This window comes from Cryptomeria japonica, chromosome 3 (assembly GCF_030272615.1).
Source record: "Cryptomeria japonica chromosome 3, Sugi_1.0, whole genome shotgun sequence".
NCBI classification, from domain to species: domain Eukaryota; kingdom Viridiplantae; phylum Streptophyta; class Pinopsida; order Cupressales; family Cupressaceae; genus Cryptomeria; species Cryptomeria japonica.
This window is the reverse complement of record NC_081407.1, coordinates 849,341,838-849,356,230: the sequence shown is the minus strand read 5'-3', so window position 1 is coordinate 849,356,230 and position 14,393 is coordinate 849,341,838. Positions and strand designations below refer to the sequence as shown.

The window sequence follows — 14,393 nt, the reverse complement described above, 5'->3', positions numbered from 1 at the left end:
ATTAGTACATGATCAATGAGACATTTTTAGGTGTCTACAATATCTAGTCTCAAGGAGAACAAGTAAAAACACATAATAGAAGGAAGTGACAAGTTAATAAACACATAATTTTAACACACATAATGCTACTTGAGCTAGACGTAACTTAGACAAGACCCGTCTTGAAGTCTAAGTTAATTTTCTAGACATACGAAAAGAAGTTGAGGACTAGAACAATCATATAGTACCTCATTATATGGAAGTTTTTTTAATTGAAGATACCACATGGGAAGATGAAGATCTTGTATAGAAGCATCTACAATTCATCAATGTCAAGAACTGCACTTATGTGAATGCGGGCATGCTATGCCCTTAATCCTATAGTGTTCTTAGAGACATGTTCGGTTGGCTTGTAACTATCATAATGCTTATTTAAGCTATAAGATCATCAATATACTCTTCTATAGGTAGTTAAGTTGACCTAAATGACATCAATGGCATAAATATGATATACATATAGAAGGTGATGGTAAGTTTTGTTATAATCATATTATGAATTCAATTCTTGTTAAGGGCCGCTAGAGGTTTGTCCTCTTGAAGTGACTTATTATTCTCAAGTATTCTCAAGTGTTTTCATCATATTTTCTATTATATTTTTCTCTTATATTCAAGTTATTTCATTACACCTTGTGGCGTCTTGTTGGACGTGCACAAGAGAAAGCTAGGATGCACATATTAGGAGTCTCTACTTAAAAAACAATTCTATGGCAAGATATTGGATTTTTTGACAATGAAATTTCAATAGGAGAGGTAATTAGAAGAATGCGAGACGATGCTAGTTCAAAAGACTTTGGAAGAAAAGACTAAAAAGTTTATACAATTCATAACCACAATCTTAGTTGAATTTATTGTAGGTTTATTAAAGAGTGAAAACTTTCTTTGATAAAAGTATTTATAATTCTTCTTCTAATTGTACTTGCAATTTTATCCATATAATTTTATGTTATCCAAGCTAATTTTATTTTAAAATCATTTGACAACCTTAAAATCACAACTACTATATCATAACTATTGAAATTTCCTTAACATTCATGAAAAAAAAATTAATAAATTTTTTTTTTTTTTTTGGTGTACTTTAAAACTCTCCATGAGGATAAGCATCGTACACATTTTCTCACTTCATTTTCATATCGAGTAATACATTTATATTAATGTATTAATAAATGAATAAGAAATAATTTTTTTCCTAAAATTATAACTCCACTTGCGGCATCTTTCTCTAAATAAATTACTAAATAAATGACACCTGTTCGGATTATGCAGACATTAGTATCTAGATAGTATTGGGCTTTATATTTAATAATTAATAAAAAATATATTCACAATCTACTTTAAACAAATCCTTGGTTTCTAGGAATATTCAAACACGTGCACCGTGTATTCCAGTTGAGAAAATAATAATGAATCCTGATAAATGGTCATCTTCCCATCAGACATGGCTTGGAATGATATGCCAACTACGTCAACTCAGAGTTTTGAAGCCGCCCGTACAGAGATCCAAACTCCACACGCAATTTTGAGCAAAACAAAATTTGTAGTCAAGAAGGGGTAAAAATTATGAAAGAAATTGAGTTATCTGTAGCCGTAAATCCTGAACAATGAATTTGGGTGGTCTACGCGGCAGAAATAGTCAGCTGGATTCAACCCCTGACTCGTTCCTCTTTTTGAAATCGACGCGGAGGGTTTTGAATTCCTGACTTTTTATTTTTCTGGAATAAAACACGGAATATTTAATTGCTTTCATTTGGACAGGAAAATTTGCAAGACAGGTTAGCATTCCAATCTGGCTTGCTTTCGTTATTGATAAACTCCCTTGTAAAAGCATAGTAGCTCCAAGGATATCTTTTGATTTATCTTAGGTGAGGGTATTTTTACCCAGGACTTAGTAACCCTTCTCCAATTATGCCGTATTTCTTTGAATATAAAGCATTAGCATGTCCTGTGGGAATTTGAACGGTATTAAAACCTCGTTGATTATATATGGCTAGTTACCGGAAGGCTGTGAAGTTCTAAGCACATTCTTGTGATGAGAGAACGAAAATCTGCATATTGGATTGCATTTCCTGGAAAATTTTAGCCAAAAACCTCCTCTCTGCAAAAAAATTACTTTCTCCCATTTTGCCAAATCGGCCCTCTAATACAAACTGTATAGAACTGAATATCTGAAATACATGAATCTGTTGGAGTGTCTGATTTGCTGGGGTTCAACAGTTTATGCAGGAGTGATTTAGGTTTTTTTTGTTTATCTGAGAAAAATTGAGTGGTTCCAGGGTTCATGAGAGCCCTGGAAAATGTGCGCGGATCCTTTATTGGCCGGAATTATGCAGAGAATATGGAAATCAATCGAGGATACTAAGAGGGTCGTCAACGACATTGTTGTAGGGAAGTCCAATTTTCTAATGCTGGCATTTTATCTAATCCAGCTGGGGGAATTGCTGAAGGGTTTATCAGAAGAAGAGGAATTTGTCATCGCCGACTCTTCCCAGGCATTGTTACAGGGCACGGCAGATGTTTTAGAGGGAATATTTGCCTTTACAAATCATTGCAGGAACAGAAGTCGCATCTTTCTTCTGTACAAGTGCGATGAAGTTGTCAAGGAAATTACAGAACACGTCCAGAAAGTTGTAGAATGTTTGGCTCTGATACTGCAGGAAAATGATAAAATTTCTCTTTCTATGAAAGATGAAATAATCACGATGCAAAGTAAGTTGAGTTCAGCACTCTTCTTTGCAGAGCCAGAGCATCAGAAAATAGCCAAGGAGATATCCGACTCTCTCGCAGGAAATCAATCTGAGGAGATTGACGCAACAGGTTAGGGGATTTTTTATATTCTCTTTTCCAAATGGTCTTTTGTACAAAATTTTCACAAATAGATTTTTCAAACGGCAAACTTTAGTTTGAAATTATATCATTAAATATAGTTATTTGATTCTTCCCATATTTCGAAGACGTGGCAAATTACTGCTTATAACTTAAGGGAATAGATGGTGGCATTGGGATATAATAGTAAACTGTTATGGCATATATTCGAGGGCCCCCTGTTTATAAATGTTTAGAATGTGATGCAACCTTATGCTATACTGTCTATAACCTCACTCATGAGGTCATGCGGAAAAGGGAGTGGTATAACAGTTATGGCAGATATTTGAGGTTCCCCCTGTTTATAAATATTAGAATGTGATTCAAACTTAGCACACACTGCCTATAGATGAATATCATAGCCTCTTTTGAGATTCATGTATAGACGGTAAAGGTTCTTTCATACGGCACAGGATTGCTAGATGCCGATATGACATATGCGATCCACTTGTGTGATCTCACAAGGAGGTTTCTTTCCATTTACCTTCTGTAAATTTTGTATCCTTGCTTTTGAATTTAGTATCAATTGACTGCATGACCAAGCTTGAGAGAAAAGTGAGCCTTTTTAATCCATCCACACTTGGAGTGCATATGAAACTTACAGTAACTTTTTCCATTACCAAATATCTCAGATTCTGCTGGATATCTTGTGTTGGAGGCTGCCCACATGCAATTCAATGTTGCCCTGAGTTCTACAATTCATCAATTTTATTGGGGCAGCATGCCTTCTCGTGTACATACATCTAGATTAGCGAGGGTAATATAAGAGCTCCTCGCCCAAAAGAACAAACAAACAACTGTTACAGCTACACTATAACAGCCACATCAATGCCTACTCTACATACATACTATAGCTAGCATAGAGCATATAAAATAGGGACTAAAATATACCTGTATGAAAAATGTATTGCTTATTTTCTACAAGTACACTGTTTTCTTCAGGAAATTTACAAAAATCAGATTTTTCTGTTTCCAGAATTAGTTAAATTTTGTTGTAAAACCACTAAGGTAGGTTTAAAGGGAATCAATAGTAATTATATGTTTTATATGAAATATTATCCCATCCTGGAATGCCGATATTTTGTTTTTTTCAATCTTTAAATGTTTTTCCTATAACAGGTTTACTGCGTCGAATTGCACAAGTCTTGAATGTACAGCCGTTTGAGGCTTCAGAATTAAAGCAGGAATTGGAGAGAGATCTTGAGGCAACTAGAACAGATGGACGCCTTTATGCATTACTAGAATCTGCTGCTGTTCTTGATGCTGTTAGAAAATTGGCAGCTGAAGATTCTTCTGCTGGCCCTGCTGACGATATTGCTATTCCCAGCTCTTTTTACTGCCCTATTACTGGCCAGATCATGGAAGACCCTGTGATGCTTGTAGAAGCAGGTTACACTTATGAGAGATATGCAATAACAGAATGGTTCGAGAGAGGCCATAAAACTTGCCCAGACACTGGAAAAGCATTAGAGAGTCTTGAACTTGTTCCGAATTTACAGCTGAAACAAAACATGGAGGAAGTATTTAATATGAAACGCCAGAAGACAATGCTACATGCTATTAACCAAATCAGAGCACAAGAGAGTCCTCAAGAGATAGAGGAGGCTGTCGATACTTTGAAGCAATTGATGGATGTCCATCCCAAATATAAACGCCTGATTGTAACTCTAGATGGTATTAGGCCTTTGGTTGACTATCTCAAACCCGCTGAACAGAATTTGAAGGAAAGGCTATTCAGGATTCTTTACTTAATCGCTGCTTTGGGAGATGAGTATAAGGTAAGCCTTGTATCAAACGCCCCTTTGTATTGTATTTCTACTTCCTTATTTCTCCTGTTCCTCTGCTTATTTGCATCCCACTTTTCATAGATAGATGAAGTAAGTTGAGTTTCAGATAAATTCTTCTCATTCTAATTTTTTTAGTAATCTTTTTAAGCTTAGATGTCAAAGTGTAAGCCATTGCAGTCACACTTAAAAATAGTAAGAATAATATCAGTGATAGCAGTTGTAGGTGCCAGGTATGCTGTTAGCAATTAAAAAGTTTGTCTACGCTTGATCATTGGTGGTACAAGTAATATTATTATAGTCATTTAGTGAGTTGTAATAAGGGACTAGGCTTGTCAATGTATAATTAAAAGCCACATCTTAATTTCCTCACAAATTCTTCTAATCTCCTCATGGCTAAAACTACCTTGTATGAGGTCTCCCGGGAACTGCCTGATACAAATATAGTCATACTATACATCAAAAAATTCCTTGATACAAATATAAGCGTACAAGATATTAAAAAAATACTTGATCTTGACATGAACAGTTATTTTTCAAATGTACATCAAAACAGATTGAATTGTAAAGGCTTATGGTTGCAAACACAAAGGTGTAAAAAATAATAATGATAATAGTAAACCCAAAAAGTCCTTGATTGTGTGACTAGGGTGACTTGTAAGGAATTGCATGCTCAAAAGCTTTGCCAATGGGGAAAAATTCTAGAGGATGAGAAGCCCAAAGTGGTGGATTTCATTTATTGTGACTCCTCCTTACTAGCAAATGCTTAGTGCTGCTTATTATGACAAGAGGTGTAACCGGCAGTCACAGCCAATGGGTTGTACCTGTGTGAGTGTGCTGAAAAAAACTCCTATGGTTTCAACATGAAAAATGAGTGAAAGGATGACAAAATTATTAAAAAAACAAAATTGTAAATATAAAAAACAAAAAACAAATCACCTTTTAAAAGTTGAAAGAATTTACATAGAAGAAAAGCACAGAAGCCTGCAGAGTAGAGCAAAGGAACGAAACACACAAGAGCAGAGGAACAAAGGATTGGGTTACAGTTGTGGCAATGGGTTAAACAATGTGCTGTAACTTGTAACTATCAATGTGTTTGTTGTGTGGTTGTGGCTTAAAGTGTGGGACAATGTATGCTGGACTGTGGATCATGTAAGACAGAAGTATGTTTCTTGTTAAAAGAAATTTAATTGTCCCTTTGTGTGATCTCCAACTCCCTCAAACTACTCAACTCCACTTTTTTGTGATAATCAAGTTGTCTTGAAGTTGATGAAGAAACAAGTTTATCATGTTTGCACAAAACATATTGAGGTTCCTATTCACTACTTTTGACAGGCATTTGATATTGCAGACATTTGTCTCTCCTACAGGAGTAGTCTGCTGATCTAATGACTACCTTTTGATTCTTTTCTGTTTGTCAAATTTCAGGAGAAACTTGGGGTTGTCTTCGCTTGAGTCATTAAGAGGCTATTAGATATAATTTTAGCCTTAGGTATTTAGTGCTTCTAATGTAGTAACATATACATTAATTATGTCTCGTTGAGTAGCTTACATAATGCAAGTTACAACCACCAATATGGCTTCCCTGTACAATAATGAATGAAGTGTGCACACATTGAAGTGTATACTTAACAGATTCTTTCTCATTTGTTTGTGCATTCATTTTTCATCCAACAACTTGGGGAAGCCCTCAGCTGATTAAAATAAATACATAAATACATGGATTGTATTATTATTGGGATAATCCCACGTTGGTAAGAATTGTGAGACAGGGGTGACTTATGTGGCATTACATGTTTGAAAATTTTTGCCAATAGGGAAAGAAAGCTAGAGGGTGAGAATCCTTAAATGATGCATTACATTTACCATTCCTCAAGTTCAAATCCCAGCCTGAGTAGTTTGAGTTGGCCTAGTGGTGGAGAACTTGTGCTCTTAAAAGAAAGGTCACAAGTTCAAATCCTACAAGGGGGTAAGTTATGTATGCCTTGTTTGTAGTGCAGTTAGGTACCTCCCGCAAGGAGTACGAGGTAGTCCCATACTGCTCTAACCCATCTGTAGACCCATACACATCTGGCATCGTGGACTATAAAAGCCAATTTCCTTTCCTTTCCTTTTCCTTTCCCTCTCTCTCTATATGTGTGTGTGTGTGTATGTATGTATGTATATGTATGTATATGTATGTATATGTGTATGTATATGTATATGTATATATAGATATGTACAAATATGTATATGTACATATATGTACATACATATACATATACATATACATATATATACACATACACACACACACATATATATAGATATACACACGCGCGTGAATATACTTATATATATACATATATATACATATACATACATATACATATATATACACCTTGTAATTCCACCAAAGTAGGTAAGGAAAATTGCCATTGTTGTAATGACTACACATGAAGGTCATCTTGAGATGACTTAACACAATTTTTTTTTTTGGTTTTAAGTGCAATAAGAATTATAAACAAACACATAACCTGTTAAGGTTAGAAAATATAATCTCAATGCTTGCTGAAATTACAACCCTTCCACTTTCTGATCACCAAGTGCCCAATGTGGGAAGGTGAGAGCATACGGTGATAAGGGGTTCATTAGCTCACTAATCTGCTGGAAATTATAAAGCAAGTACAATACTGGGCGGCAAGCCAACCCCTTCCGCTTATCCATCGGGAAAGCAAGAAACTTGGCGGTGAACCAGCCAAGAGAACAATGCTGCAAACACAAATTACTCTACCGCAATATTTCAGCAGGAGGACTGAATTACAAATTATCAGATATAGGTGGCAAGCTAGCCTCTTCCGCGGGATATGAAGATTACAATCTAGAATGGGTTAGTAGTACTACTACTTAACCTTACAATAAAGAGGAAAGTGAGAGTAGAAGTATATTGTTGAACATAAGAGATAATGATCATCAAACTAATTCAACACCAAAAACAGCAGGCTGGAAATGCATAACCAACAACCCATAAACTCACTAAATTACTCATATCTCACTCAAATCTCCCTCAATTCACTCCAAATCACTCCCAAACCAATACTAGACAAGCAACAACTAAGACAATCCAAAAGGGAGCTATAAAAACACTTCAAACTACCTGGCATGCATCCCAATGCACTCTCCAAAATCCACGCTTAGCTAGGATATTTCGATTTGCATTATTAAATTCAAAACTCAGAGAAAGGTGCTACAAACTTACAAGATGTATCGCCAACAACAAGAAGGAAGATTAAGCCAGTACCCAGAATGATCGGTCGCTCAGGCAGAGAGGTATGATCAAAAACTTGCTTCAGCCACAGGGAAACCGACAACTCCATAAATCACTCCAAACTCCAAAAACACTGAAATATGCACTGAAAGTGTCATAGAATACATCACACAGCTAGGTACTATATCTCAAGTACGAAACTGGAAACACTAGGGAGCCGCACTCCGAAGCTTCAAAGTTCATACGCCAATCCGGCAGCATAACAATGCAATTTTTCAAGATGAACAAAATGAGAGTCCAAGGCTCATATTTATAACTCCAAGCTCCCCCAAATTCAAATGCAAAATGGCAAACTCAAATTCCCTTTCATTTCGTTTCAAGTCCTCCAACATGGCACCCACTTCCTTCTTCCTAGGCAAGTTCGAACTTTTGCCTTATGGTGGCGTTTTTTTGCAATATAAAAAACATTAAACAGGAGATGTTTTATCCTCCCAAATTGCCACCAACAAATATGCCTTTTGACTTAGGAAAACAACACATGGATATCAATTAATTATTTTTCCCTAAGTCATCCTCAATACATTTAATCAGTAAATGCAAATATTTAAATATTAAACCTTCGACAAGGAAATAATATTTAATTAAATTACTTATGACTCCCATATTGATCATTAACAAAAACTAGGATGAAGTGGAGTAAAGAAGACCATAGAATTGCTACAGGATCAAGACCTTGTCCACTGCCAAAAATAGAAATGCTCCATACTGCCACTTACTAAAAATAGTAAGTCATGAATTACTACTCCGAAAAGCATGATCTTCGCACCCAGTGACAGAGCATGGAAAACTCAATAAGATAGCATCATCCAAACAACCAACCCCTAACTTACTAAAAATAACAAGTTCTCGCTTCACCAACGTTTGAAATCCTAATTCTTCATTCCACATAGCCTACAGGTCTCAGGAATAGGCCAATGGACCACTGAAAGCACATCATCGAGAAGGGGACATTACACACAAATAGGTTAAATCTCAAAAATTAAAATCTAAAATAAATAATAAGATAGCAGAGAATATAATTGAAGTGCATGTGTATGTAGGATATGAAGAGGCGTGTTGGGCATAGCAAAGTCCAAATTTAGTTGTCTACAGGCAAGTTTTTGTCAATTCTTGGGATAACCAAGCATTCAGATATTAGGTTGATTACTTGCTAATGGGTCATGTTTGTGAGTCAAGAAGTAGTGAGCCTAATTCCTAACAAGAATTGCCACTATACGTCTTCTGGGATGTGGTCTAGTGGTTGGGACGAGTATCGCAAATTTCCTAGGTTCAAACCCTGGCACGATTAAAGCTTTATGTGTGGGAGCGAGGGAGCAGTTTGACTGTTGTTTTGGACACCAAAATAAATTATAAACCTTAGTACTTGAGTATGATTTCATTGCATACCATATATTATATATATTGTATTATCTATGCCCCTTTTAAGTGGGATTGCATTGCATGCTATAATCTTTATGTAAATTTGTACGAGTAGAATTGCATTGCATGCCATATATAATATTAGGTACCTATGCCCCTTAATGCTTGAGTTGGATCACATTATAATTATATGCTATAGTTTCTATATACAAATTTGAGCATTTTTCTCTTTCTCTTTTCCATGTTTCCTTGAAGGTGCATGTAACAATATCCCTTTCATTTTATATGTGATCATGGCTGTAACTCTTTCCTCAACAAATTGAAATCTCCAATACTCATATTGAATACTAACAACTCCCAAAGGTCTGAATTGTTGAGGCATACTTTTGATTTCATTTATAAGTTATAACTCTATTAAAAAAAGTAACATGTTTACAGGATAGCTAGTGAGATGAATTTTTGGGACTGAAATACTTTAGGCCAATGTTTTCCTATGATATTGCTATTAGGATTCAACTGTGTAGTTTTTGAATCAAACTCATTGACCCATGCTTCATGTGTGCTAAGTGGACCATACATTCTCATGAGAGATGGGTTCTTGTGAACCACTACTCATGAAGCATGGGTCAATGAGTTTGACTCAAAAACTACACAGTTGAATCCTGATAGCAATATCATAATTTCACTTACTATGGAATATATCTCCTACAGAGTTGGAGTAGTACTGGGATGGGTGACCTCCCGGGAAGGTCCAATGCTTCACCTCTTTGAGCATCACCTAGATGCAGTGAGTGCTAGGTGAAACCATTCATTCTCATGAGAGATGGGTTCTTGCGAACCACTACTCATGAAGCATGGGTCAATGAGTTTGACTCAAAAACTACATAGTTGAATCTTGATAGCAATATCATAATTTGACTTGCTATGGAATATATCTCCCACAGAGTTGGAGTAGTATTGAGATGGGTGACCTCCCGACAAGAAGGCCCAATGCTTCACCTTTGTGAGCATCACTTAGATGCAATGAGTGCTAAGTGGACCATTCATTCTCATGAGAGAAGGGTTCTTGTGAACCGCTACTCATGAAGCATGGGTCAATGAGTTTGACTCAAAAACTACGCAGTTGAATCCTAATAGCAATATCATAATTTGACTTGCTATGGAATATATCTCCTACTTATCAACTGTTTTTCTTTGAATTATTACTAACACTAAAATTAGATATCCTTAGTTCATGTTTTTTTCTCTTAAAAAATTTAACTGGATTACTTTGATTCCTTAGAGTATTAACTATTATTGTATTTTTCTTAAAAAATTTGAAGAGTTCTATCATAGAGGCAGGAGCGGTACCAATCTCCTTACGTTTACTACAGCGGAGTCCAGCAGAATGTGGTGGACCAGTGCAGTTGCTCTGGGAATTATCTAAAATTGAACGTGGGAGAGTTGCAATTCTTGCATACAAGGCATCTGTTGTTGTGGTTGCTAGTGCTTATAATTTGTGCACACATGATCAGAAGGTACAAGCTGAGCAACTTCTACACACCCTCTGCGAGTATGACAAGGCAGCTACTGTGCAAGCAGCTTCTTCTGGAATTTTTTGGCCATTGGTCACCAAGCTAACTTCTGGTAGGATTTTAAAATTAAATATTGCCTTATCTTTTTTGTAGCAAATAAACATTTTGTTTTGTAGCTTATAAACATTTACCTTTGGAGCCAATAAGCTTGTGAAGTTAGACTTAGGATAATGCTTTGTTACTACCATTTTTTTTTATATTAGCATTTGGAGACTGTTAGAGAGGAAGTATAACTAAACATCACTTTGTTCACAGGCAATGAAACTGTGCAGCTGGAAATGTCAGAGGTTATCTGCACTATTGATCTCAATGAGGCTGGTAGCAGTTCTCTTGTAGATGCCGGTGCTGTTCCTCCCTTGTTATTGCTTTTGCAGAATGGTTCTGAGGCATGTAAACTTGAAGCTGCTAAAGCACTTAGGCGTCTATCTAACTCAGAATCTAACAAAGTTGCCATTGCAAGATGCGGGACAATTCCTGTTTTGGTCAAAGCACTTTCATATCCAATACCAAACCTTGGTGTTGAGATAATGGCCACTCTTGCAAACCTAGCAACTGATAGGCAAAGTGCTGCTGAAATTGATCAGGAAGGTGCTGTTGCACGGCTATTTGAGATGTTAGAAGCTAAGGACATTGGTATCCATGAATATGCCCTGAAAACACTGCAGTGGATGGCAAAGGATAGTCAAACAGTTCGTCAGTCTGTAGCTGAATTAAATATCATTCCAAAAATATATTATCTTCTTCAAAATGAGGAATTCTCTTCTTCTTGCAGAACGAGCATGCTAAATCTCCTTTGCTTTCTTGCTGAGGATCGTGCCACTCGCCAGGCAGTAACTTCACACAACAGGATTAAATATTTTATTGATCTTCTTAAAGATCCCGTGTCTTCAGATGAGACAGAAGCTATTTTAGGGATTCTGGCTGCACTGGCAAAAGTTGATGGAGCTAAAGAACTTATGGTTTTAGATGGTCATCTGATGGAGGTTTCAATGCAGTGTTTGAGATCAGCCAACCCAAAAATGAAAGAGCATGTTACTGTATTACTATCAAAACTAACTAATCAGACCTTTACAGACAAAAGTATCCTCTTAAATTTGGCAAGATCAGGAATAATTTCTCTTTTGATTGATGTAGTTCAAACTGGCTCTGAGCGGGCAAAACAGCATGCAGCAGTTACACTTGGACACTTATCTCAGCAAACACCTAGTTTGACTGAAAGGCTTTCATTTTTCAAGAACCTTCTGGCCAGGTTTGGTTTTTTAAAATATAAGACCTGCAATGTGCATGCAGGGAAATGCAATCCAAAACGATCTCTTTGCCTGGTAGAATCTCAAGCTGCCATTCATCTTATCAATTTGCTTAGAGATGGTGGACAACGGAGCGCAGTGAGTGCCATTGATGCTTTATTCACTTTGATTAAGAGTAATGAAGATAGAGAGAAAGGAGCGGATTATCTGGTTAAAAATGATATACTTAATCTAGCTGTTCAAGTGGTGGGAAAGAATGATAAATCAACTGAAAAAGCAGCTATGCTGTTGGAAAGAATCTACCGATGTAGGAAATTTAGAGATGCAAGGTATGCAGATATTGGCAAGTCTGCACTGTATACAACCATGACAACAGGAAATGCTCAAGCTCGTAAACATGCAGCCAATGCACTCATGCACCTTAGAATGATGGCAAAAAACTCAACATATACTCAGACGAGTACTACCTGAGCATGTTAAAAGGCCTCATAAGGTTTTCCATCACATATGATTTATGCCTGTGTAATTCTATGTCACCTATCTTTCAAAGCTTGTTGATCTACAATATTTGCTGATCCGCTCATGCAAATTTTATCATCAGTGGAAGTTTATCACCAGGCCCATTTCTAGCATATTCTTTAGTGAGCCCTTCGAAGTCAATGAGCTTCAAGTTTTTATGAGCTAGTTTTTATCTCTAGCACAACGAAACAGACAAGAAGTCTGCTTTGAAAGCATTAGGCTATGGTTCCTCTTGCTTAGTGCTACATTGAAGATAGAAATTACAGTTATATGGGGCACTAATAACTTCCAACTATTTTTTCTTTTCTAGCTCTCGGGTCTCTCAGATCAGTTTCTGAACAGCTTAATTTTTCTGGTTGAAGTGTACAATAAAGTTCATATTCTTTTGGAGGTTTGGCAAAGATTCAACATCACGCATTGAGGAAGCAGGATTTCCTTGTTGAGAAATTCTGTCATTTCTGAGATAGAGTCATCTACACTATGACAGGATAAATCTGATGCTCAACCTAGTTGCGAATTTTCAGTTTGAATGTATTTGATTCACTTAAGATGTGCTTTATTCTTTTCAGATAGTCATGCGGTCAGGATGTATTTTGTAAAAACAATTTTGATGCAGTGGTTGGTGACTTTAACATTATAGTCTGTTAAAACTTGGAATATACATGTTCAGTCTGCTTTTAAGCACTCCACATGCAAATGCTTGAGCGCTGAGGCTTACAGGATTAGCATGGCTACTAGCAACTATTTATCTGCATTGGATTTTCTGTAAATTATATGTAAAGTTGTTTGGATTCTTCGTAATATCATCATTTGCCTCTAAATAAAAATATTTCTAATGGCCACTTTTCCATATCTTTTCTATTTGCATTAGTTCCTTTTTTTTCAAACACAGCCCACTAACAATTTTCATGCTGTTTTGTAATGTAGCCTATTCCATGGTATCAACAGGCTGTCTGACATGCTAATTGTTTACTCCTATCTAGTTAAATTATTATTTGCATACTATAATAGAAACTAACAAAATATATTAGATAGAATAATAAAATATAACACAATAGAAGATGTATTCAGTAGAGTTTCTTACATAGCTGTAGATCAAGGAGGATCATGTACTCAATCAGACCGCCTTCCTTCTTGAGTACAAGAAGCATATTTAATTTGCTCAACTATTACCAAATAGAACACAATTGTTGACAACCATAGACAATCAGCTCCTAACGACTACCCACACAAGTTGACAAAAGACTAACAAAACATAACAAGTTAATTTTAAGCCACTATAAACCCTAATCCCTAAACCCTGAAACTATAAACTGGAAACCCCAAACCCTAGCCCAATCTATAAAACCTAATCTCTAAAACCTAATTTTTAGCCCTAAAAACTTAAAAAAAAGAAGTGAAAATAACTAAAAAATGCACTAAAAAATGATTACTTGCCTCAAAAAATCATAGGCTGTATTTGTGGAGGGAGGAGGCAAAGTTTGGGCGGCATAGTGTTCATCTAAGATGGATGCCCATTGATTCAATGCGATATAGAATGAAAAAATGCATTGATTAGTACTAAATGGATATCTATTTACTTCATGTGCTTGCACATAATGTGTTGGGATTCAATCCCACATGACAATCCCACAATGTCATGTTTTGCTTAAGTCCTTTTCCTTTTTGTGTGTCTTGACCTTACTTGGCCCCCCGTTGATAATCA

General features: G+C 36.2%; 1 protein-coding gene across 1 annotated transcript; it reads left to right on the top strand.

Annotated features, from left to right (window-relative positions):
* The first annotated feature begins 1,402 nt into the window (after positions 1-1,402).
* LOC131047129 (U-box domain-containing protein 13) lies at positions 1,403-13,542 on the top strand. Its single transcript, XM_057980976.2, has 4 exons — positions 1,403-2,850; positions 4,018-4,676; positions 10,671-10,974; positions 11,178-13,542. The coding sequence occupies exons 1-4, from the start codon at positions 2,331-2,333 to the stop codon at positions 12,638-12,640; spliced, it is 2,946 nt and encodes a 981-aa protein (XP_057836959.1). The 5' UTR covers positions 1,403-2,330; the 3' UTR covers positions 12,641-13,542.
* The last annotated feature ends 851 nt before the right edge of the window (positions 13,543-14,393 follow it).